The sequence below is a fragment of the Columba livia genome, chromosome 19, assembly GCF_036013475.1.
Source record: "Columba livia isolate bColLiv1 breed racing homer chromosome 19, bColLiv1.pat.W.v2, whole genome shotgun sequence".
Taxonomy (NCBI): domain Eukaryota; kingdom Metazoa; phylum Chordata; class Aves; order Columbiformes; family Columbidae; genus Columba; species Columba livia.
In genome coordinates this window covers 5,457,898-5,484,094 of record NC_088620.1, presented here as the reverse complement: position 1 = coordinate 5,484,094, position 26,197 = coordinate 5,457,898, and the positions used below count along the sequence as shown (strand labels likewise).

General features: G+C 51.5%; 1 protein-coding gene across 6 annotated transcripts; it reads right to left on the bottom strand.

Annotated features, from left to right (window-relative positions):
- Positions 1–1,259: 1,259 nt before the first annotated feature.
- Positions 1,260–26,175, bottom strand: SH3GLB2 (SH3 domain containing GRB2 like, endophilin B2). 6 transcript variants are annotated; one of them, XM_021281455.2, is made up of 12 exons: positions 25,862–26,039; positions 18,274–18,415; positions 17,806–17,934; positions 16,471–16,604; positions 15,916–16,008; positions 12,168–12,230; positions 8,085–8,108; positions 5,255–5,344; positions 4,661–4,761; positions 4,168–4,182; positions 3,301–3,562; positions 1,260–2,771 (listed from the first exon to the last, which is right to left on the bottom strand). In XM_021281455.2, the coding sequence occupies exons 1-12, from the start codon at positions 25,922–25,924 to the stop codon at positions 2,664–2,666; spliced, it is 1,224 nt and encodes a 407-aa protein (XP_021137130.1). In that variant the 5' UTR covers positions 25,925–26,039; the 3' UTR covers positions 1,260–2,663. The 6 variants fall into 6 exon arrangements, with proteins under 6 accessions (XP_021137130.1, XP_005514022.1, XP_021137131.1 ...); XM_005513965.2 differs by lacking the exon at positions 4,168–4,182 and having other exon boundaries at positions 25,862–26,175; XM_021281456.2 differs by lacking the exon at positions 12,168–12,230.
- Between the last annotated feature and the right edge of the window lie 22 nt (positions 26,176–26,197).

Here is a 26,197-nt window from a genome sequence, read left to right as displayed (position 1 = left end):
GGGTGACGGTCCCAAGCCTGGTCCTGCAATGGTTAACACATTCTGCCACAGGGAACCCCAGGTGTGAACACGGAGGTTTGAAGGTGAAGAACTGCAGCAAAGGTGGCAAACAGGCGGGTACAGCTCAGCAGTCGCAGTCAGCGCTGTTCTTTGATAGCTCTGGTAGGTGCCTTTCCTTCTGTCACAGCTTTTGAAGCTCCAGGCAGTGTGCTAATCACTTTATTAGTGCTCAAAAATAACAGACTGCGAGAATTTAGGGAGAAGTAACAACACTCTTTAGTGCTCAGGCACTAGAGTGAGTTCACAGTGCTGGGCAGGAGTCTTTGGTGCCAGATAGCAAAGAAGAGTGGATGCTGTTGGCTACACCTGTGTTTTAGAGCTACAGCTTCGCCATAGAGCACAACATTTGAGATTTGATTGTACCTTGACCAGAGCGCCAGGGAACAGCCCTCGCTAAGGGACATCTGGAAATAAGCAGCATGAGACTGCGATCGTTGTGTAAAGAGCCTGTTAGGAGCAGCACTAGATGTTTTTGCGTGTCCCTCTCTAATGCAGAGGGAAGGGAGTGCTGCTGCCAGGAACAGAACTCCTTGCGGCTCTTCTGAGGGAAGAGACACCATTTTCTGCATCATTAAGCTGCTGCTGTTGTTGCTAAAGCTGTTCTGTAATGCACCAGGGAGAGGAATAACAGGGACATCACTGGCTTGAGGGAGAAGTACAGGTAGTGGCAGGGAAATAGGCTGGGGTAGAACCGTGGCAGTGGTAATCATGGCAATTGTAACAAAAACAGCAGCATGATGTGATTTCCCCATTCCCTGTCACTGAACCAGACAAACTGAGCGCTGTCGCTGCACTACGGAGCATTTCAACTGCTGCTTTTCCCAGGCGTCCTTCCCAAGCCGGGCGCTTGGGACAAGGCGTTGGATTTTAGATTAGCAGCAGATCCAGTTTCCGTAACAACAAAAAAGTCCATTAGATCTATAAGAGCATTTCCAGTCCCTCAGCAGCTACAGTCAGACTGCTGCTCTATTTCTGCTTCAGGTTAAGGAGGAGCTGTTGTTTCTTGGAGTTCCCAAATCTGTAGTACAACCAAGATGTACTGAGAACTGCAAGGCATTAATGACCTTAAGTTTCAGTTGGAACAGGCAGGATGAGCAGCTTTAATTTGCTTTTACAAGACTGAGACAATAGGAGGACACAGCGCACACCTGAGCCAGTGCTGCAGCCCCTGAGCCCACACACAACACTGAGGCAGCAGGTCAGGCAGTTCATTTATTGGCAAATAAGTGCTGAAAACCACGAGCCCTACATACCACAGGTGCTCGGTGCCCTGTTACATTAGAGTGGTCACGATACCATTGGGGAAAGTGCAAAAGATCAATAAACAAGCAAAGTTAGTTGTGACATACCGAGGGGAAGGAGTGAACCGAGAGCTTGGTGCAGGTGAGCTTCTCTTCCATCCAGCTCGAGTGGAAAACTAGTTATAGCAGCAGGAGTCCTTCAGGTGAGCTCTGTCTAAAAAGCTCATTATGGGATTAAAAAGCATATAGGCCTGAGCGCTCCCTTTTGAGTTAAACCACCGTGTACGCCAAGGGCAGCCTGGATTGATCAGAACAGGCTCGTTGTTGGAGGTACCAGCAAGCGGGACCGTCCCTCACTGTACGGGGATGCACCAAGTCTGTTCACTGCTGGGAGGGGAGGGGAAGCGTTAGGTACATCTGTCACCTAGGGTGAAAATAAAGTCAGGCTCAACCATGCCTGGAACAGACACACCGAAATAAAAGCCTGGACAATTAACACAGGGAGCAAAGCTTGTAAAAAGGCTTGTAAACTTTGCAGTCCAAGAGCAGTTTCTCAGAGAAATGCAAGCAAGATGCGTGGTCCCTTGCACTGAGGTTTGATTTTTGACATACAGACCCTATATTATTAGGCTGATCTTCACAAAGAAATTCCCTTCCAGCTTCAGAGGACGGTTCTATTAATAGAGTGAAGCCATCAGGCACCATGATAGTAAGCGCGGCTCTTCTCGAGCCTTGCCTTACTGTTCTCCCACAGGTGAGCAAGGTGGGTGGGCTTAACAGGCTCTTAATTCTGAAATTCAGCTTCCTTGCCTTAAGAGCTAGAACACATCAGAGGGTTCCAAACGCTTGATGGTTTGACGTGGGCAATTCTGCTGAAGGAGAGGGAGGACAGGAGGGGCAGACAGGCACTAACTCACACCAGACACGAGGGGATGCAAGTTAAACTCGGTGAGCAGCCGCTGAGGGAGGCAGCTCGCTGGCCCTGGGAGAGCCGCTGCGAGAAACAAGACAACCGGAAGGTAGGAAGAATGATCAAGGAACCTCACGCCATCAAGACATACCTCAAAGCAGGCTGCACTGGTAGGTAATGAATTACATACCTCAAAGCAGGCTGCACTGGTAGGTAATGAATTACATACCTCAAAGCAGGCTGCACTGGTAGGTAATGAATTCGGTCTCGGGTGCCACCAGCCCTTTCCCAAAACCTTCCAGTAACAGTTTTACCACTTTTCCACAATTACCGTACTAGCAATGGAGTGTCAACCCTGAAGAGAGCAATGGTCTCGGATGAAGAAATCCGCGTTAGAAGTGCCAGGAGATGAGGGGCGTGTTCTACTTGTACATTCTTCTTCCTGGAAACATTTAACTTAACAGTTCCAAGTAAGTGACAGGAACTTTCCCTTTCTGGTTCCCTCTTTCCCCGATGAGCCAGTCGGGATCCATGCCTGGCAGGCTGTACACAGTGATCATCTGGGGAGAGAAGACGGCGTTAGCCGGGACCTTACTCTGCAGAGACAGCCAAGAACTGAAAGAACGACAATTCCTGAGCTCATTTAGCAAGAACCTTTGTGCCCTTTCCCTGGAGCCATCTGCAGCTTTAATAGAACATCTACAGAAATCTGCCCACTGATGTCCCTGTTGCCTTTTCATTCTCCAAATTGACTTACGGTTATTTTTGCATACAGGGTGGCATGATATTGCCATGTCATCCCTTCTGAATGCAAATGTTCAGTCTAGTCAACAAAAGAGTGTGCAGGTTGCTGAATTTCCATTTTTCTCCGTATGATTAGACCAGGCCCCCAGCCAGAAGAGGAGAGTTAATTGGGATGATATTCTGAAACAGCAAATGGCCATGAGCAAAAGCTCACTGCAGTTCAGCAGGTACCAGTGTCAAGGAAAAATCTCTATTAGCAGTTCCATAAAATGGGGGTTTTAGGGGCAGGAAAAGTAACCAAGACCTTGCTGAGCATGCAATACTAAGCAAAGAAAAGCTACCAACCTCATCTGCAAGGAGTGCCAGCTCGGTGCTGTCAGCTGCTTCGTAATCATAGAGGACTCGGGCCTTCCGCGTCCCGCTGGCGGGAGGTTTGACTTCATTGGGGTTCAGGACACTCTCTGCCACGGAATTAGGCACCCCAACAATCGTGGGCACAACCGGAATTGTAGGCACAGCAGGGAGCGTGGCAGCAACAGCTGGAGGAGAGGCGGCGGCTGGGGGAGGAGATGTGGATTCTGCGTTGCCTACGAATGTGCCTGAAAATCTTACACAGGAGGGAAAAAATAAAAAGAGGAGCAGCGTTCAGTAAGGCTCTAATATAAGGAACCAAGAAAGAGCTTGTTCTTTCAGTGGTTACACTGCTCAGGAGTTCCAGCTAACGCCTGTAACATCTACGCTGCTCTTCGGGTGGGGAAATGCACTCGGTTCTTGGGTGCAGAGACTGTGACAGGTCACACTTGTCTGCTGGCTTTGATCCCGGTGTCCCGTTCCAGGACCGGCACCTGACCCGCAGAGCATGAGAGGGAAGCGTGGGCCTAGAGCGGGGTCTGGGCAGGCGCTGTTCTGGGCTCTGCAGCTGCTTTACTGGATGTGCTGTGTCCTTGCCCTGCTCTCACCTGGTCTGTGGTACCTGTTTAGTCTGCTAGTTCTTCAGAAAGGGACAGTCGTTGTTGCTGTTAAACTAGATGCCAAGACTGGAGGCTCCCAGGCTTGCTGGGCTCTACAGAGACAGTAATGGAGCTCAATCTTGTTTATCTGTAAACACCCCCCACACACCCTCAGGGAGCGCAGCTCTGGCCTTTGTAGTGAGTCTGCAGAGACTCCGGAGCTTGAGTTGGAGAGCTCTGAGAGCAAAAACATCCTACTTACATTTCTCCTTTGGAGCTGCAAGCATGAAAAGAAGGGAACAGGAGCAGTGAGTGAGCATGCAGAAGCAACAGCCCCTCTGGGGTCAGGCCACCGCGCTGCTGTGACAGGTAACACACAAACCAGCCCCGCCTGCACCCGCGGGACGTGCGGCCGGCAGCGCCGAATTAGCTACTGCTGCAGCACAGCACGCTCAGGATTGCTGCCTGGCAACGGGAATTTGTCTCCCATATGATTTAACAGATTTGGAGGAACACTGATGGCTCTTGTGCTTTGAGATGAATGGATAAGCCCCTGATGAATCCCATGGCAAAGCCTGCTCTAAACACATCACCACCAGGATTGGTCACCATTCCGTAAGCAAAGAAGCTCTGTCAGAGCTTGGAAGGGGCTTTAAAACTACCCAACGTGATGACATAGGATGGGGAAGGAGGCCCGAGCCAGGGGCAACCGGTTGAGTGACCCTTAGAGAAGTAAAAGCAGCATCTTGTCTCACCTGCCCAGTTGCTTCTGCAGGTCAAGCATGTATTGGTAACACTGAGCATAGTAGTTGGTCTGAGACTCCACAAACTCGTGGAGACAGCGGAGATGATTCACCTGGAGGGAGAAGGACCATAGGCCGGTCTGTGAGTTCGGGTGCCAGGCACAGGAACCCTCTCCCTGCAGCTATGAGCTACCCCATGGGAAGCAGGCTTGTGCAGGCCAGCATTTAAGAGTTATTTGGTTAGCTTGACTACACTAATTTGTTAATTTGCATAGGCCCAAGGGTGATCTCAGAGAGGAGGCTGCTCCTGGCACTCTGGCCATGCCCATGTGGCTCATCCACAGCTCTAGTGAGAGAAGAACAAGGTCTTTCTGGCTCAGAAGCATTTCGAAGATTGCAGGCACGATGGCACTGCCTGCCCACACTTCACTATGGTTTTACTTTGAACATTCCAGGTTTGATGAGGAGGTTGCTGTAGCCTCCAAGTTGATGACCTCTTCTACCTCTGCGCCCAGTGCAGGGCTCCGGCACCCTGCTGGCATTCCTCAACAAAGGAGCCAGGAGTCTCTGTTGTCCCCATCACCCCCGTTACCGAGGAAGACTCACATGTGTGCTGCTGATGCCCTCCAGCAGGAGACGTGTCACCTCCGCCTGGCGATCGAACTCGGTCTGCGTGAGCCTCAGCTCGTGTTCTGCCTACAAGACAGGACAGGGTGTTGGAGACAGCACCAGGTGAGGACCCTGCTCTGCCTCTTCCAGGGAGAGGCAGCACCCGCCTCCTCCGCCAGCCCTTCTGGCACCGACACGTGCGCTGCTGGCTCGGCAGGATCCACGTGCACCAGGACCACACGCTCAGGGTGAGGATCCCAGACACTTCTGGCTGTATTTCAACTTGATTCCTGCTTGATCCTACACTGGATCACTGCAGGTCATGGAATAGCAGCTTAAGACTGATGCATCAAGCTCGGAAGCTCCTGCTCCCACAAGACCAGAACATGAAGATGGAAAGGCTTTGCTAATCCTGAGCTGTGTGGAAAGCCAGCCCCATGCCAGCACCTCTCCCTCTATTGCCTGTTGCAGGACTCAGAACTGGGCAGCCGATGCTGCTCATCAGCATCTGTCCTCTGCAAAGGGAACACCGGAAACAGGACAGTGCCTGTGGTCAGCACGGCTGAGTCTGCTGCAATATACAGCTCTGTTAGATGCCTCTCCAAGCCTATAGGTATTGGAATGGGACAATCTCCCCAAGTTCCTCTCCAGAAGTACAACTTTTGTCAGTACCCTTTTATCATCACAGAACAAAATCTGAGGCCATGGAGCACCTACCAAATTGCTGCTACTCAGCTACATCTCTCCGCAACGGAGATGAACAACCCAAACTTCTACCCAAGGCTCTCCTTGGAAGCTCATTACTTATTTTGAGCCAAGAGGAACTCAGCAATAGTGAGTAGCAGTCAATGGGGATTCAAAGACAGGCTGACACTGGAGGCCTCGTTTACCAAACAGAAGGAACATCTCTCCTCCACCAGCAAACAGCGCATTTACACCAGGGTGGTTGGGCAGTACCAGGGTACCCAGGTGGGTCCTTGCAAAGAGAAGAACTCCTGAAGTGTTGGAGCAGTCGGGAGCTCCAGTCCCTGCTCTCCCCTTCGCGCTGCTGGGCAAGAGGGTGACAAGCAGCACGTTCGCTCTCTCTTACGTGCATTACTCCTTAACATGCAGTAGAACACGCCAGTTGCCTCTTAGAGTGATGTTCACTGGGCTAGAGCTTGCTGGAAGGAGAGGAGCGTGGTTCAGTGTCCCCTTCTGCAGGAGGGAGCAGCAATCGGGGGTGCCCGCCTTGGCACCTGCACAGCACCAGTTCTGTCGTCCTCCTTCTGCTGCTTTGGAAATGCTCCCATTATTCTGGCACAGGAGCAATTCATCTGGAATTGACCCCAGAGAGCGAATCCAGACAGGATGATGGTCCCAGAGCAGAGGCCACATCGCTGGTGTTTCCGGGCAGGGTCACCCCCGGGTCCCCCCAGCCTCCTCATCTGCTGACAGCATGACCAGGACTGTTGTGCAGCGAGGCCAGAACAAAGCAAGGCTTTGACTGTCTTTTAATCAGATTTGTCTATTTTAAGCTACAACTGATCTATTTTCTTGCATCCTCTGTCTGAAAGGGATTATCTAAAGGAAAAGGGGGAATGTAGCAGGAAATACCAGTGCCATGCCTCACTAAGCACCAAGAGATTCTTGTTCTAGTGAGCTGCACAGAGACCTCAGTGACAGCAGAGCCATTTGAAACGTGTGACAGGCATCTACAGCTGTGTTTGGCAGCACCTGGGATTTGCCCCATTGCCTCTCCCTGTGAGCTCTGAGCAGCCACACGATGTAGTTTCCCATAAAACCAGCACAGACTGTGACCTGGGAGGTCCCTTCCAGTCTTGTGCTTCTCCAAGACATGAAGAACTTTGAAGCTGACTGACGTACCTTGGTCTATCCAACCAGGATAGAGCAAAGATAGAGGAACAGAGCCGTACATGCTGACAGCTGACTGCAGTCAGCTTGTTTGTTTGAGGGATGAGCTGGTTCAGAAACAGCCAGTCTGCTCTGCTAATGCATTTGGAGGGCAGTCAGAGGTTGCTGTCATGCACAGCATGCAGGAACGTGCCATTCGACCACCTTGCAGTTCAGGCTTCAGGCTAACGTCTGCCAGGGGTGTTTGAGGCATGAAAGGCAATGGGATCCCAGGAGGCGACTCTGGAAGCTCCACACCATGCTGGAGCTCCACACAGAGCTCACCCTGGTCTCTAGTCCACTAGCAGCCCTCCATCCGTCTTCACGGATGAGTTGTGCTCGTCTTGGGCAACACAGAAAATAAACGAGATCTGGGACTTTGCCGCCACAGATCCACTCAGAAGGGTAAGTGCAGCTCACCCAGACAGTCACCCCTGTCACAGACTCCAAACTACCCACCCTGCCCTCCTGAGAGGGCTGTTCCCTCCAGCAGCTGGGGCTGGTCACCGGGAACCCCTCTGTCCTGGCCCCAGCTCTGCCCAGAGCTCCTGCTCGGACCCCAGAACAGACGAGGGGCTACTAGAGGCTAACGCACAGCACATGCAAAACGGGAGCAGGCGGGGCCTTTGCCACAGGAGCAGAGCTGAATCACATCCCAGCGCGTCACCTCTGCTCCTATGACACCAGTGCAGGGCTCTCAGAGCTGGTTTTTATCACGTACAGCCGAACCCACGCACACTGGGTACAGCCAACTGGCCCACGGGGCAAGCTCTTCCCAAGCCACTGGCAGAGTCGCACTGAACCGCAGAGCTACGGGATGAGGAGCTAACAGCAACGTCCCACCAATCCTCCTCTGCACGTGTGGAGCAAGAAGGAATCCGCAGCATCCCCCCACCCCAAAAAGGTTTGAGTACAATTTCAACTGGGTACTTACTTTTTCCACCTCGTCGCTCCAAAGCTGTAGGGGCCACAGAGCAATAGGAAAGGAGATCAGTGTTGGAGACGTCGAGAAGCACTCTGCGTTAACAGCAATGGGCAAGGACGCTCCGTGGACACAGCGGGGCAGCTCCGGGGACGAGCTCGCCCTTCACCCAGCAGCAGCTGCCAGATCCATGTCCCTTCCCCTCATTTTTGTGCCCTCGAGCTCAGTTTCGCAATGGGAGAGCAAGTCCATGCCACCAGAGCCGGCAGCGCTCCCGCTCCGCTCCCTGCCAGGGCTGGTAAAATGGCATTCAATGGGCTCCAGGAAGAAATGGATTAAGCAGCTGAGTCCTCTGAATGAGGGTCGCTCTGCTGCAGCCTGCAGAGGCTGGTGTTGAAGGTCAGCCCTTGTTTTAGGCTTGTGGAGAGGCAGGTGAGCTGCTTGAGCCCACAAACAGGGCCTGGGAGCTGCCATGAGCTCAAGGCACACAGAGGCCAGAGCTCCTCACCCACTGGTCCAGAGATCTCAGGTTAGTGGAACCATGATCCAGCCTGAGCTACCAACAGGCACAAAGGGAAGGATGCAAGGCTGGATGTTGCCTTTGAGCCAGGAAAACATCACACGGCTCCTTCCTCCTCCCCTCACCCCTAGGGGCACATCTGGGGCAGCACAACTGCCAGCTGCTGCTGGGGTCTGGCTCCAGGACTTGAAACAACGGACAACAGAAGTCACGCACAGCAGTGGGAAAGGGAGAGAAGAGGTAGAAAAACACATTGATCCTTCCCAGAGGTTCTCGGCTTGGCCTTTCCTCAGCAGCCCTGGCAACATGAAGAGAAATCACCCTGGATTGACTGCAGCACACCATCCTTTTGGCAACACCCCACACCGGTGGGGCCAGGGGACAGATGGCCTCTGACACCTTCACCCTCCAATGTCACCTTTGCAGATCAGGGAAGTTCACCACAGCATGGCTGAATCAGCACCACAAGCACCTGAGGGCTGTGTGCTGGATGCTGCTGTGTCACAGGACAACACGGTCTGTTTAGACCTGGGGTCTCCCAGCTGAACCTTGTTGAGGTTTGCTCACATGGGCTGCGGTAGCCCCAGCTGCAGAGACAACTTCACCAGGCAATATGAGGAGCACCTGGTGAAGAGCTGGAGCAGAAAGGTGTTACAGCAGCTCCTCGGCTTGCTGTCTGCTCTGGCTTTTGTCCCATGGCCTGTAGTTCAGTTCCTATTCCATGGTATGTAGCCTGATTGGCATCTTTTCTCATTTGTGTGGAGTTATTGTAGCTGGTCCTCTTATGGGCACAGGCTGTCCCTGTGCTATGCTCAGTGTGCTGGGTGGTTTCTCTGACCTTTATTTGCTACTGCAGGTGAGGAAAAGGTTCTATTAAGGCCTGGGCAATTTCAGCCATGTGAGGGAACATGAGGTCCTTTTCCTTCTTGGTCTAAGAGCTCCTGTTCTGGAAGGCAGTTCTGGAGGGTGGGAAGCACCTTGTAGGCAGCTGAGAAGCAGGTCCCAGCCTGAGCTGCTGCTCTGGCACAAGACTCATGTTTTTGGAGCAAGGTTTACTATGGAGGCAATGGGAAGCTCTCACTCTTCCTACTTAGATGCTGTAGACAGTACTTAAGCCATTTCAGGCCTGTTTAATCATTGCAGTTCTCAATTAATAGACAAATTAGTTTCTCTTCTGTTGGCCTTGCTGTGCAATCTCCAGCTCTGACCCTGTGGTGCTCTGGGGCAGGCCAGCTTTGCCCAGACCTGTCCCTGGGCTCAGACACTACATGGCTCTAGTCAGAAGCGTTTCAGACAGAAGCCCATGATTTGCCCCTCTCTTCCTCCACCCCAGCTCAAGCCAGAGGAACCCCCTTGAAGGTACTCAGTGTGTTTTTCTTGGAATCATTCCTAGGAGTAAGCAGAAAGCAAGTGGCAGGATCTGGGAGAAAGGGATATTTAGGTTTACACAGCCCACGTACACCTTCTTACACAAAAACAAAAGGTCAGTGTGGGAGAGAGGAGAAATGGCTCCTTAGTCTCCAACTCGTACAAAACAAGGGAGGTGCTTCTCTCCAGGTGGATCTAATTCCAGCTAAGCCTTCCTGTTATGGAAGGGGAAAAAATAAAAGCACCATGTTATCCGTGTCTCCAAAAAAAACAGCATAAATTTAGAATCCAAATTAGAGCCCTGCTGAGGGCATAGGGTCCAGGAGAGGGCTGACCTGTTTGCTCACCTGTAAGACAAAGTTGTTACCTGGGCATGAGCAATCCCTCCCCCCGAAGGGAGCAGAGCCCAGCAGCAAGGTGAGCAGCAACCGCTGCTCTGTGCTGTCAGCGCACGCTAAGGCTAAAGTAGCAGAAGGACTCTGGCCTGGAAGAAAAGCAGAGCAACAGCAAGAAGAGCTCCTACCTGGCTGCAGCGCCTGACCCCACAGGGAGGATGCTGGGATCAGAGAGCTCGTTATAAACTGGTTCTGCCTGCACAGAGCTGTCTGGGCTCAGCCTGTGTTTTGCTAATTAAAGATGCCAATTGTTATTCAAGTGAGTCAAGTGCAGCTGGACTTCAGGTGGCACTTCGGCCACCAACTGCAACCTCTGAACTAGTTTTGGCAGCCAGGAGGATCACTGCTGGCCCGGCCTGCGGGTTTGCTTACAGGCACTCGTGCTGGGATGCCCCCTGTGTAACCATCAAACGTGATGGAGTGATCGAAGTCTGTGCTGGCTGCTCACCGAGAGCCCTGGTTTGGTGATGACCTGTTGGACTGAGCATCTGGGCACTCTGACATGCTAATACCTGTTACACACACGCTTGTCTCCAGGTCTGATTTGGAAAGCCTCGGGGAATAACGATACCCTGGTCTAACCTGAGCTGTTCAGAGGCAAGGAAAGTCCAGCTTCTCTCTTCTAATTCTCTTAGTGCTCAGTCTTAGTCCATTATTGCAATACTTGTGCTGTCCTTGGAACAGACCCTTCCAAGGGAGAAGCCAGAGCCACAGGTTCACAGCTGCACTAGGAGAGGTGGAACTGAGCAATTGCTACAGCATCACCAGCATCAGCTTCTTCCTAAGCACCCTTGTCATCAGGCTGGTTATCTATGGAAACAGTTTTCTAGCTTTGGTACAAAGCTAATTCTGATCCCAGCATCGCTCTCTGAGAAGGTCAGGACAGATTCCCCTGAGAACTAACACTGATGCTATCAGCTCTCACATACCTCTTTCTCCGAATGGGATGGGTTACCTGTTAACCAAATCCACCTTGTTTCCATGACAGTTTTTGTTTGCTAGAAGGCTGGGCTGTCCTTTTTCATATCTACAGATCCCCCTTCCCAGCCTTTCCACTCTCACATTATTCTATTAACAGGCATCAGTGTTGTTTTGAATGCTATCTAGGAAGCAAGATGATCAGTTTTCAACATTTTAACGAGAAATGTGACATTGTGCAATGGGGAGCCATGAACACAGCACAGAAAGTCAATTGCTTGACCGCAGCCACTCAGTGCAACAGAGTAGAGATGCAACGGGCTCTTCACCCACCCCCAGCGCATCTGACTGCATAACAGCCACCAGACAGGCCCCGAGATGAAAGGGAAAACATTCACCTCTATTTGCAGAATAAACAAGCCTGCGCTCTCAGCCTCCTGCATTACAGACACGATGGGTGGCACATTCCTCTACCTTTGCTTCTCTTGACCAACTACAAATCCTCTGAGCACTGACACCACTGTACTGATCAGGCAGTCACACGTGTGACACAGCCAGCGTACAGCTGGAACCAGCCGGAAAGGCTAACCTTTGAGGTTTTTTTTCCTTTCAATTGCTCTACTAGCAATAAAAACCAGAAGATTCCCACTAGAAATGTGGAAAAGGATTGGCAGAGAAACTAGAAAGCAAACCAAGCAGCAGAAGTGCCAGACCCTGACCGTGCACCCTCACAGGGGTGATCTACATCCTTCAGGTGGAGCCAGAGGAACCCTGGGCAGCCCATGTCACATTAAAATGTTGAAAACAGCAGAGCACTAGGTCCGAGTATAAGTTGGGTGAAGAGAGGGGCAGGAAGAGGTTGGAGAGGCAACATCTAGGGGGAGGCAATCTTACCGCAGATGCGCTGGCGGAGAGAATGTAATTACGAGGTCTAGTCTCCTGAAAGTCAGGCACAGCCTAGTGAGGGGAATAGAGTTTCATGTACAAGTCACGCAGAGGAGTCGGTAGGAGTCAGTTGGGCAATGGATGGAAGAAGGGACTGGTGTTTTTTTCCTGTTTGTGCTGGGAGCTTAGTTCAAATTCCTATGGGATGGCAGGAGGGAGGTCTCCCAGCAGTCTGGGCGGTGGTGTGTGGAAGCCAGGCTTGCGCAAGAGGAGGTGGACTGGCTCATGCAGTCACACCTGGTACCCGAACAGCAGATGTTTCTACTGTTAGAAACTCGGCCTGTACTTACAGCTATCTGCTCACACAGTGGCCAGTTGGAGTGGAGATGAGATGGCACAATCTCAAACACATTTCCCATTCCCTGGCAGCCAGCAGGTTGCTCATGTTGGCTTGGTCCAGCAAGCAGGACCTTCTTTCTCCTTGCTTTCCATCTACAATCCTAGATGTGTCCCTGTACGGGGCTTTGTCCTCAAAGTGGCTGTGTTCGCTAGCACCAGAGCATCCTTTCCACAGTGCCTTTTAAAGAAACATGTCTATTTATTCTTACTCTCACCAAATCTCTGGGCATGTTTCCTCCTAACAGACTCAGATCTGCTATTCTCAGTAAGGAGCATGACTTAGCCAAACCAGATCTGGTCCAAAGCCTTGCTGTTGCCAAAGGTAGTGCATGAGTTTTCAGCCCAGAGGTCACCAAACCTCTGAGCCACCTTCTCCATAGCTAAACCTCTGCCCTGGGGCAGGAAGACTCAAGCATTCTGGAGGTTTTCCTCATTGGGAATGATCCAGTCCATCCCCACACAGGTGTGGGCTCACTAACCTCCACATAGCATGGTCTCTCTGTTCAGCTAAGCTAAGACTAAGTTTCCTAGGATGGTCTTTAGCTGTAGCATCACCTGAAGAGATAAACCAGCTATCTAGCTTACATCAGGACCATCACACTGGTGTGGTAGACCAGGGCATCCTCCTGGCCAGCCTTGGGCCGGTGTGCAAGGCTGGGACACGATCTGCCATAACCCAGCTATGTTGTTAATCTTCTCGGGCCCCATATTTCCTTTCCCAGGTTAATCTCTTTGCAGCTCACACAGATCTGCTTATACACACTGACCCAATTTGCTGGGCCCCGAGCAGCCTGCTAGAATGAGTGACCAGTGTGTGGAAGAGCAATCAGGCAATCTCAACAATAAGATATTTTTTTAACCATCTAGGAGTTTTGGGGATGGCTAGAGGAAGGAATAAGGAGGAGTGATTCCTTTTACAAGTCAAATCTGAATATAGGGAGAAAAATGCACAAATGAGATTTGAGGCCAGCACAGCAACTAGGCTTGACTCCTCCCTGTGGGGAGAGGAGATGTTTCACAAATAGTTCCTTATGTTTTTTGTTTTGTTTTTAATTATCAAGTGCAACCGAAGAAACCTCTCCTCCCATTCCCTGGTCTCCAGAGAGTCCCAAAACTAGTCACAGCACATGGGATGAAGGAGGCAAGCTCCTCTTGCACTCCTATGCATGGACGAGTTGTATTTGCAAGCAGTGATCAGAAGGGACCCACCTCCCTCCCCGTTCTGCTCTTGTAATGGGGAAAACGGGCAGAACCCAGGAGCCTGGAGGACAGAACAGCACCACAACCAGATCAACCTGCCTGTCATTGTCTCTGGGCTGCCTCCCGTCCAGGAGAGGGACTTGCCACCCAACCTGACCCGTCCTGCCTGCAGCTGGAGGAGTCTGTGTGGGTTCTGATGGGAGCCCATGCCGCTCTTGAGCACTGCTTGCAAGCAGCGTCGATGGAACCGAGTGCATGCTCCAGAGGGGCTGTAGGCAGCGAGAGATTGCCCCGTCTTTCGGGGACACCTTCCCCAGGCAGCCACAGCCCTGACCACGCTCAATACATGCTCTAGGGCCAGTCCCAATGGGACAAGGGAGATACGAATTTTCATTTAAAATGGGAAAGAGACAATGAGAGGTGTTAAAGGAAAAAAAAATAAATCACAGCACTGTTAGCACAGTCAATACTCACATCTCCCTCACACTGAGCAAATCACAAAGAAACAAAACAAAGAGGTTAGTGAACAAAACAGCATCAACAGGAAGGACCAAAGCACAAAGTCCGAGGGAAATGCACAAGCCCAGACGCTGGAAGAGCAGCTGACAGGTCTGGGCAGCAGCGCACTCGGAGGGTCAGCCACGAGACAGCAGCTGTGGGAACACAGGTTTGCACCACAGAGGGGAAGAGCAGCAAGAGAGTGGTGAGCTGGGAGAGGTGCGATACTGCAGGCCAGGTTGCATGGGAGGAGGGTGGCACAGGACTCCAGACATGTCACAGGGAACGTTGTGGTCTAACGATGAGTTAACACACCTAGAGCAGAGGCAGCAGTTCTGCCCCCCCCATGCTGGGAGCTTCCACCTGTGCCTTGTCCTCTAGTAGTCAGGGAGGCACCCAGAGCCCAGGGACGCCCTCTTTATGCTAAGCTGGGTAAGAGATGGGTGCCCACAACAGCAGCTGAGGTTGCTCTTATGTTGTGTGATCTCGGTTTCAAAGAAGCAAAGAGGCTGAAATGTGGCTTGGGGCAAATACACTGGAAAGCCTGGACTGGCTCTGCATCCTGCCTGGGGCAGCCCAGCCCAGTAGTTCCAGTGGGAAAACAAACTTTTCTGGCTACAGGGAACTCCCTCACCCAAGTGTCTGGGTGCAGGTGAGAGGCCTTGGGATCACTTCACACAGGAAGCAAGGTAAAGAGGGTGGAAAGGAAAGAAGCACAGGAGGTAAGTGAACTCCTCCTCTGATTTGAGCTTCAGATAAAGCAATGGCCACCACTTCCCACTGAGACTGGGGGCACCATCCCTGAAGTTACCTTTGGTGGATCTGGCTGACCTAACTAACAAGAGAAGGCTCTTTTAATTGTAGAATAGCTTGGCTTGGAAGGGACCTTTAAAGGGCAGCTATCACTTTTGTTCACCCAAAGGTTTATTTGGGGCTTTCCCACATACACCTGAGCACTCTGCTAGACCTGCTGATGGCTGACTTACTAGTCCCTTCTGCACTGCTCTGAGCTGGGAGCTTTGCTAGTTTATTTGCCATGAATTTGCCAAAGCCAGAGGGCAAGATTAGCCCGTAACTAGACAGCACCATGAATTAAGTGACTAGAGAGACTGAAGGAAGGGTGTCTTGGTAGCCAGTCTGACCCTGGCCACCTCTCACAGGCTCTCCTGGTGCTCCTGCCTAGGGAAGACTGAGTTGGGAGAACCCTAACGAATCTGAAAGCCTGGGGCTGCTGCAGAGCCCCAGCGTGCTCTCCCCTGTGCACTTCCCAGCTCAGCTCTCTCTTGCCTTGTTTTGAGATCCCCAGGAAAACTTAGCAAGTCCTCAGAAGACACAGCCTTTTAGTTATTAGCACAAGTCATCCAGCAACTACTGTTAGTCAGGAGACGGGAACCTGGGTCAAGTAGAAGTTGGCAGATTTTGGAAGTTCAGAACAATTTGTTTCAACAACTTCCCCATGGGAGAACATCCGAGGAACAGGCACATGGCTCCTGCTCCCAGTTCCCTTGCATATCAGACATGGAATATCCCTACCCATGGCTGCCAGAGCCAGGACATTGTCGGGCAGCCTAGTTTTTGTCCAGAGAGCATGTGGCTTTGCTCATGTGAGCCAATCCCTGGGGCCAGAAGGACAGGCAAGGGGAATGAGGGAAAAAGTTACCGCTGCTTTTGCCTCGGCAGCTTTGGCTTTCTTCAATCTGGCTTTGCAGGCATCCAGATCCAGGCGGCGGTTCTGTAGGATCCTCCGCTCTTTCTGGAAGGGATAGAAAATAGGATGAGAGCAGACTGCTTAGGAGCTCTTGGTGAGGGAAAGAAACGAGATATCACCTAGGAATCAAATTTATTTCCTTAACAAAAAAGTGCTAGTGTGAAAGAAGCAGTTGCTACACTGATCTCATTAGCAGGAGTTTTGGGCCTGGCTGCCAGGGACACATGCTAACCTGCTGGAAACAGAGCAGCCTGTGGGTTGAAGGAGTGGGGAAAGGAGTTATGTTCTTCGTGCACATCAACTGGCAACCCTTCTCTGCTGCAGAGGTGGCCTGAGCATATCTAGGATGGGCATTCCCCTATCCTAGCATCCTTTGAGGGGAGAGGAATGGAGTCCTCCTTTCTCATAGGGAAGGAAAATGTGCTCTTCTAGCACTGTTTCCCTCTGTCCCTGCCCTCCTTGTCTCTGGTGACATGACAAGCTTCCCCTTCCCTGCAGTGTACTTACAGAGATGGTTCGCCAATCCCCTTCCAGGAAGTTGCGCAGTGGAGTCAGGAAGTTGATGGAGGCAGAGTGGATGAAGTCCCGTTCTGCTGCACCCAAGCGCCTTTGAGTCTCTCCAACTTTGATCAAGGTCTTTCCTGCAACAACAGGAGCCTTCAACTCCAGGAGAAACCAATTAACCTTGTGTTGGCTTCAGCCAATTCACAGAGAGCCACCAGGCTCCAGTGTTGGGGAACAAAGGCGCAGTGTACCCTGTCTGGCCAAGGTGACCATGCCCACACCACATCAGCCTCATTCCTAACTACAATCTGCCTTTAGCTTGAGGCCTCTTCTCAGCTGCTCCCAGTGCAGCTTTGATTTTATCTATCTGCTGAGGCACTTACTCTGCTGATGTCCTTTTACTGCTACACCTGCTTGCGCAGAATGATTTTTGTTTGTCTCATAAAACAGAGGCACAGGAACAGAGCAGCAAATTAAAAAGCACCAGAGCAGAAAAAAATAAGTTGATTAGGCAGTGCTGGCTATAGATGCAGCTACAGCTGTTCTGCAGGACTCACTATTGAACAACTATTGATTTGGAGAGCAGTACAAAGCTCATGGCAGAGGCAAGGGCAGCTGGAAGTTAAGGCTGTGCTTCTGTGCAGGTCTGCTGCTTAAAGAAGCCCCAAATTCCCCCAGGAAGGGGCAACTGTTAGGATTTAGGAGCAGAAGGATACTCTGTGTGGTCAGGAAGGGGCCTGTTGAGGCTTGTAGCCAAGCACCAACCCTCCCCAGTCTGTTTTTCTGTTCTCTTTCTGCTGGAGAAAGATTTTCACCCTCCATCTGCAAGACACAGTTAACGGATGGTTCTCCTGTTCAGAGTTTAGAGAAGCCCTGTGCAGTTTAGACATCACCTTAGACTAAAACTGCACAAAGCTAAAGCAACTCCCTGTTCAGGCTAGTTTAGAAAGACACAGAAATAGCACAGAATAGTTTCTGTGTCCTGTCACCAGTTCTATGAACTACCCTGGATCTGTGTGTCTTTGTTTCTTCTCTAGCTCTGCTGGACTTGAGGATTATTTTAGGAATAGGGAGACCCCGGCCCCTTCCTCCCACAGCACAGAGCATGTTTTACTGTGCAGTAAGAATTGCCTTCCTGCTCCAGGATTCTGTGCTAGGGAAGACCCTTCTCTGGCATCTGCTTGGACACACTAACAGGCAGGGTGCCATGGGGGGAGCAGGACACCCTGCCCCCTTCAAGAGGCGCACTGCGAAAGTTTTAACCCATCATAGTAGTGGGGATCCCCTCTTAGGAAGGGATGGATTCCCAGGGGGGTTTAATTAGCCAGGCTTACTTACCATAAGGTGTTCCTGGCCCAAAGTCATTCGCTGCTTCTGTCATGTACTGTGCCAGCAGCTCCCCGTTGGTGACCCGGGAAGGCACCTTCCGGTCAAGCTTCTCATAGAGGAATTCTTCTACTCTGGCACCTGGAATGAGGATGTCACGGGTGGTTACAGGATGAAGGAGGGGCCCCTGGAGCTGGCATTCATGGTGGCACACCCCATGCACTCCTCAACCATGCACTGGGGGGGTGTCACCTCCCTTCCAACCACGTCCCAGCCCTCAGGAACGCTGCCAGGCTCGGGGAGGCAGCAGCCAGCCATCTTTTGGCTACGCAGTAAAGGAAGGAGAGGCCCTGCAAAGACAGGTTTCTTCCAACCCCCACAAACTCAATGCAACAGGGCTGTCTGCCAGAGGGCACGTCTTTTAACATTGCTTGAGCTGCAAGTGATATTTGTCCTTCGAACATTAGAAGCTGGACTTACTAGGGTTTGGCTGCAGCAGAACCTCAGTCTGACGCAAGATCTTCTCTGTCCAGTTCTTTGTGCAGTCTGCCCTGGCCAGAAGGTTTTCAAAGTGGGCGTCTAGTTCAGTCTTCTCAGCCTGGCCCAACTTTTCTTCAGTAAACTGCAAGAAGGAGCAGTAGTCGTTAGAAGGTCTGTTGTATTAAAGCAAAATTATAGCGTGCTATAGAGCTATTAAGAGACACGAAAGCTTATTCTGTCTCATGCACTTATCTTGGAGTGGAGCTAAAAAGCCTTCAAGGTGTCATTCTTTGTTCCCAGGCATCTTTCAGGGGAAAAGGACAAAAATTTGCCCAAGGGTGGAAAAAAGCACTGAGCTAAAAACAGAGCCCATGTTTGAGAGCTGGTCCAGAATATGCAGCTTTTAATAAGGTCTGATGCAAAAATACTGTAGTTGTGAGGAATCAAATTCAAGTACGCATATATTGCAGTATTTCGTGCAGCATCCAGCTTCCTTCACTTTCTCCTAACCAACTCTACAAAACCCAATGGGATCAGAAACGCCACGTCCACCTCACAAGTCACACTTTGTTCTCTTCTTAGTTAACAAGCATGCATGCACGCAACATGGGTTTTGCTACAGCACTTGCTGTGCAAGTCTTCAGTGTTTTCATCCTGGGCAGTGACAGCTGACAAGCAAGATTTGTCAGTCTGGAGGTACAGCACCAGGTGGCCTGGACACCCCCATTGCTTCCTTGGGGGATTTCTGAGCACCCATTCCCTTTCATCTCATCCCCATTTTCCACTTGCTCCTCTCAGTGAAGCTGGCCAACTTTAGTGTATTTTTAAGCACAATTTGCTGCTCTTGATGGAACCAGCATCTTGCTGGAGTATACTAAAAGACCTCTTTAGACAGCTGTGGCACTTGGGAGGTTGCAGTTGTCCTTTGAGCCCTTGTTGCTGGCCTCTGGTGCCACTGTTATCAGGACACGGTACTGTACAATACCTGGTAGAGTCAGGTGCCAAGAGATTAAAGCCCGGCTAAAGCCCTTAGGAGAAATACAGCTCCTGTCTATTCTGCCACTTGTACCTTCTCCTCCCTCCTCCCCTGTCCCACGGCTCAGCTCTAGATGGGCCAAGATACCCTTTTCATGGCTCTGGGCCTGCTGTCTGCTGCCCCACAAAGACTTTCTGGCAAGATCAGTGGCTGCCCAGCAGCCCCAGCTGCATTCACATCCAGTACAATGCTGGGAACAAATTGAGATAAGGAGCAAACCCAGAACCAGCACGTGAGGCAGGTTAATAGGCTTTAGGAGTCCTGTTACCAGCCCTGCGCAAATGTTACTAGATGTCTGAGATACACAAGCCCTGCAGGTATGTTTACACAGCGACCTGCTTGGGCAAGACTGAGCTGGAGTCGGTGAACCGCTCTGCCTGGTGGTGGTGGTGACGGCTACCGAAGCGCAGGGACAGCCACGCTCCCTCCAGCAGCCCCGTGGGGACAGAGGACTCGCAGCCGTGTGTGACCAGGGGTTGCTTCACTAGCCTCTTCCTTGGGACCAGCAGCCCCTGGTTACCAGCTAAAAGCAGATTCAAGATGAGTGTTTGTATTGCTTTGTACCCAAGGTCTGTGACGGTCTTTGGGGACACACGCAACTATCAGCCATGCATGAGAGGCTGAGCCTCCCTCCCTCTGTCGCTGTTGGAAGCCCAGGGCTGTTTCCAGGCGCTGCCAGGCTGGGCTGAGTCACGGCCATGCAGCAAACCGGGGCTTCCCAGGTATTTGGCACCAGTTTTTGAGTCATCTGTTTAAGAGCTTTCTTAAACAAGCCAAGACTCCTTGATGCAAGTATAAGAGTCTCCCTCGCCCCCCCCTTTCCCAGACAGCTTTTTGAGGTCTCACTTTCAATTCTAGCTCTTCTCCCTGCAGTTTAGACGCATCCTGCACCAGCATCTGCCCGGGAGCAGCCCTAAACCCAGTTTCTTGTCAGGTTCTTACAGCATTGCTGCAGTCAGATCGCTGCTGAAGCCCTCCAGCATCTCCACAGTGCTGCTGCCCTCTCAAATCTCTCCTGCTCTGGGGTCTTTCGCAATATTCACAAGAAGCATCTCCATCACTGTCCTTTGTGGCTATTTTCCGTAACCTGTGGCTCCAAAGGGTCAGGCCAGAAAACAAGCTTTTATTCAGGCTTGCTTTAGGGTTGGAAAGCAGAGCATGAATGTCATGAGGTGGGTGCAAAGGCACAGGAGGCTGTTACTCCATTTCCACCTAATTACCTTCATGTCTCCCTGCCCAGCAGTCAGCTACACTGCAAAGTCCAGACCCAGGCACAGCTTTGGGGCAGTCGGTACCACCAAACTGCAGGTCGCTGCCAAGGGTGCTCTTTTCCTCCCCTGTAACACACCTCTCCTTGTCTGTGCATGCGGAGTCACTGATCCAGCTCAACTTAAACTCCAACATGAATTTTAGGTGGATCAGAGAACTTGCCCGACTTCACAGCGCTACTGGGAATGTGCCTTCAGGTGCAGGGGAGCGCAGGACCACCTCTCGCAGGAGCAGCTTGCAGTGAGATCGAATGAAGCTTCTCATGAAAGCCCGGCCAGCGGAGGAGATTAGAGGTAAGTTACACTACCTTATCCCATGAGCTGGTTCAAGTGGAGAACCGAGATTTCAGGTGGCAACAGGTCTCAGCTGCTGATCCCCTCTTATGTGGCTGCCCAAGTCAGTATCGGCAGTGAAATGTGGGACAAAACAACCGCAGTTTATGAAGTATGGCTATTCAAGCATTTCAGGCAGAACTGCCCCACAAAGGATTTCTGTTCCTAGGAATTTATTTTTATAACAGAAATTTCATTATTTTTCCTCCCCATTGAACAAAGATTTCACTGTGAGGCCAAGAGATGCAGGAGAACAGACGAACTGATCATACACTCGTGCCCCCTGATTGCAAAAAGACAGATTAAAATTATTCTGTGTCTTGCTGCTCCTGGACTAGAGACATCAGTGTCTTTTGTAGCACCAAATACTCCAGACTGCCACAAACTGGAGCGTTAACTTGGTTGCATCAAGTTGACCTACACACTTGGTGCATTTCCAGCTGGGAGAGGTCAGGGCAGTCACAGCACTTGCTATTGCAATGCCTGGCAAGAACTCTGAGCTCCTCCATCCTGCTGCAGCAGAACTACTCCCTTTTGTTTTCCAGAACCTGGTGGCTGGGCCAACAGTCCTGCCCTGCACCAGTTCCAGGGTCTGCATCCTGGGATCACGTGCCAGGTCGCGATGCTGAGAGGCTCCGCGGATCCTGCCCTGCAGGGAGCGTCCCCGCAGCTGACCCAGCTGAGCACCAGTCCCGTCTCTGCACAGGGAACCTGAGGAGGTGATTAATAATGCAGGGCAGCCTTTTGTCAAGTGCCACTCTCGCTCTCCAGGAAGAGGAGAGCCGTGCTGCATTCCAGGGCATCAATAATTCAGGCAGGCAGGCTTGGCTGGCCAGCAGGAACACCAGATGCATTATCAGAGCCCATGTGGACAAGCAGGCTGGCCAGTTGGGAGAGCAGCACTTGGGTGACAAGCCCAAAAGAAGCAAGAACCTGCCAGACTGCAGTTTGGGCAGCTGCCTGCTTGGGGAAAAACTCTTCTTTCCCCAAGTGATTTGGTAGAGATGCTACTGGGATGTCAGGAGGGTGAGCAAATAGAGCTGGATGGCGCCCTCTGTGCTGCAGCTACAATATCAAAGAGGCTGCGCCTACAGCTCTGGAGACTTAAGGCCACCAAGGTTGGGTTTTAAAATAGCACACGTTGTTTTCTTTGCTGAAAGCATTAACACCTTTCTCCCCTTCAAAACAAGGGGAATAAAATCCCAGTGTTCCCATCGAGTTATGCCAATGCCACAGCTGTTTTGCACAATGCACCACGAGTTGACCTGTGTCTCTTCCAAGCCTGAGTGATTTCTTCCATCCCTCTCCTGTCCAGCAGCCCAGACCTGGATGCCATGGGCTCTCAGCGGGAAGCTTCAGACCCCTTGAGGATGATCTGGTGGCAGAGTTCGGGCCTTTGCATCACTTGCAGGGTCCACAGTTTTTCCAGCTTGACATTACTTATGACTTTTCACCTTAAATCACAAAGATAAAACTAGGGTCTTAAACCAGGAACAGACTCCTGTATCTGCCAGTAGATTTGGGCTGTTGGATTTTCTGAAGCCCATAATGCCCAGACTATGGTAACATTTGCTCTTTGGATGATTGGAGACACAACAAAATCAGTACAGGCAAATCTACCTCCAAGCTTTTGAAAGGTCACATTAGGAGAGAAGCCGTAGCCACTCGTTATCTAAAAACCACCTGAATTTCAACAGCTCTGGACCGGACGCAGAATATGCTTCAAATATTTGGTCACCAGGAGTCAGGAAAGCGAGGCTGTGAGCCAAGTGAAACTGTGCTAGAGGACAGAAGGAAGCCATTAACAGGACAGCTTGGTTAACTCATGAGCAAGGCATTTAGGAGAGGAAAAAAATATTGCCCTTGTGGATTCATAGGTGTGTTTCAAATGGAAACATGCCCTGGCCCGTATCTCTAGCCTTCAAAACACTTTTCTTAAGTCACCTCTGTTCTCTTTACTTTTTAGGTGTCCAGTAACCAAGCTATCAACCCCAGCAAGGTCAGCAAGCAGAGGGGAAAAGTCTCTTCTATCAGCAGAGTTCAGGGAGATGGGGGAGTCTCTCTCTCTTCAGGAGTTTCAAGATAAAGTCAACCTCTAGCTGCTAGTAGTAATTCCATTAGCAGTGGGACAAGCACCCAAAAGCTGTACTCACGCTTGGGCAATTTCATCCACAGACAGTTTACATCAAAACTGACAAAAGACAGACACCTACAATTATTTCCAGACATCCCTGAGAGAGCCTGGCTTGCAGCCTGTCTAGAACAGAGACATCCAATGTGTTACCTTTGGAAAGAGAGATGCCAGTTCTGTAGGGAAGCTGGAACTATCAGCACAGCTTCCTCTGCAGAGATTTGGGATCAAACCCACTTATTGGAAACTTGAAGGCGCAGCTGATCAAGGGGAAGGGCCTTATTCTTCTTCAGGGAAGACGCAGAGTGTGACCTGTTTGAAGTCTGTCTGCAGGTGCCAGAGCTGTCAGGGGCTGCAGCCCCTCTGAAGACACTTAATCCACAGCTGTGCCTGGTGGTGCAAGTGTCAATGCAGCACATCCTCCAGTGTGATGCTAAATCCTACAAAAGCTCTTTATTCTTGCAGCTGCCCAAGCCTAGAAGCTTGATCTCCACTCCAAAGGCAGCAGTGCTGACCAGCACTCCTCTGCTTCATCTACTCCTACTACCTGTTTTTTTTTTCCAAAGAACATCAGAGATGCCATGAAGCCCACAGGGCACTGCTTGGTCAGGGAAAAGCATACACAAGCCTGGTAAGATAGTTACTGTTTGTACAGCATCTTTGTCATGGCCACCTCTGTCCTGGTGCAGATCGGTACAGGATTGCTCACCCAGGAGCACATGAGCCCTTCAAACTGCCCCACTTCTCCCCAGGTAGGAGTCCTGCTAACCAGTGCCTGAACTAAGACAAGCCCTATAAAGAAGAGAGCAGTTTGTCGAGGGGCTTTTTTGGTCACGATTAAGGTCAAGCCTAGTCCAAAATCCTTCAGTCAGCACCTACACTAGGTTATATTCAAGAGATTTCAAACCAGGACTGCTCCTGCCCCAAAGCTCAAGAAACTACCTCAGAAGTGGTGGCTTGACCATGTTCTACCTCCTTCACCCTCCCTGAGCAGCTCTTCTTCCACTTGGAGTTGAGCTCTCGCGTGTTGGCCAGACATCTCAGCCAGACACCAATAGCTAATGCTGTCTGAGTGGCACAGCACATAATGGCCAGTCCATTTATCTCCCAGTCGCTGCAGTTCCAGTAAAACATCACTTTGTTAAACGCCCGGAGCCAAAGAAAGCATCTCCAATGCTATAGAAAACAGAGCTTATTCTAGGCAGGTCTTATTCCCTTCTTGGAAGATCTGCTGTGCTAGAGAGTGCTACAAACCCAATCCTCATTGCCAAGAGTAGATCTCAGCTGTCATTTCTGGCTCTTGGTGGGGATCCATTCACTCACACCAGCAGCAGGACTCTATGGGAACAGCCCAAATAATGCCTAATCCCCCCCCAATTACATTTCAGAAAGTGTTCAGCTTCAGCGATCCGTTTCCTTCCAGTCTCCCCTCCTTATGCAAACATCTGCATGCTGTTCACAAGTACTAGTGCCCATTTTGTTTCAAGAAATTACTACTGTAATTAGTCATATGAATACTCACATATGAGATTGTGTGGAGTAGGTGTAGCAGGCAGAAGCCACTATTTATAAACGCCTCCTCGCTCTAGAATTGCTGTGTGCAGACACTGTTCCCATGCCTGTCTCCTTCCTACGCCTTGAAGCTAAAAACCACTTATCAGAGACTTACAATAAGGCTTCTAAACATAAGATTTCTTTACAGCATTTCTTCCTTTCTTCTGCTACCAAGGTCATTTGCATGAGAACAGCATCTTTAAGCTTTCCATCTGCTCCTTATTTTGCACCTGTAGTTAATATCTCTCTTTTTCATAACATATGACTCATTGGCACAGTTACAGGAGGTGATATCTGTTTACAGGAGACCAGTTCCTAAAAGAGCCAGAATTACTCCACTGCACAGAAGGTCTGGAACGAGACGGCACTGCTCTGTTTGTTTACCAACCCCCACACAACAGGTAGAACAAGAAGCCCAGTCCCAGAGTCACCAGCTGGTGACTTCACTCCTCAGGAAGGATCCCAACCAACTCTCACCTGTTTCTCTCCTACCCAACCAAGAGCAGTTTTTCGGTTATTATGCCCAAGAAGTGGACAGACCCAGCAGCCACATCTCCCCACCTGCTGCACTTTGCACCTCACGGGCAGCCCCGTTTCTTCACTCTGCAGCTCCAGGGGGTCACTGCATCCCTGATCTCAGGTTTGTGGTCTTGATGCCACCTTGGCCCACCCAGACACTACTGCTCAGTCTCAGCAGCTCCACCCCATCGCTCTATCAGCACTGTGTTTTGTCAGGGTCTGGGAGCTACTGCTGCCCGACCTCCCCAGGCTGCAGACCTGCAGCAAAGCCACCTCTGTCACATCTGCCTGGCAAGAGGGAATGGTCCCCCATGGGTCTGGGCACAGCTGATTACAAGACAAGCTTTTCTTTAAGAACAAGAACTCCACGCTCACTCACTGCCTTGCCACAATCACTGGGTCAGAAGCACCTCTGGAGCCATCTTCCTTATTAACCCTTACCAGTCTCAGCACAACGCCACGACTTAGCTCAGCTGCTGCTCGGGGTCACCCAGCACGACCCAGAGCCCCGAGGTGGCCGCTCCTGGGGCTGCGACTCAACCAAGCAGCCCCCAAAAAAAACCCAACGGGGGAAAAGAAGCCCCAGGGCTCCGCTGTGGCCTGGATCCGCGGGTGCGGCGCAGGACCCTCCGTGCGATGGGAGGGAGGGAAGCAGCGGGGGAAGGCCCGGGGGCCGGGCAGGCCCGAGGCCTTCAGGCGGGCGCGGTTGCCATGGCGACGCGCTGCGGCCCTGCCCGCCCCACTCACCTGCATGGCGCGGGAGAAGAACACCCCCGCGTCCGACGCCAGCTTCTTCACGTTGAAGTCCATGGTGGCGCCGCGAGGCTCCTCCGCCGTGCCGCGCCCCCGCTGTCACCGCGGTCGCCGTGCGCCCGCCCTTTATAGCGCCGACCGGTGCCCTCCCCGAACCACCCCCCCGCGGCGTCTTAAAAGGGCTGTCTGTCACCGGCGGGGCCTCCCGGCGGCGAGCCAACCGGCCGGGCGGTGCCGTGGCAGGAGGGGAGCACCGAGTCGTAGCGGCAGCGTGCGGGGGTCCGACCGCCCCGGGAAGCGCGTTGGGCCGCGGGGTCGCCAGTAGCGGGC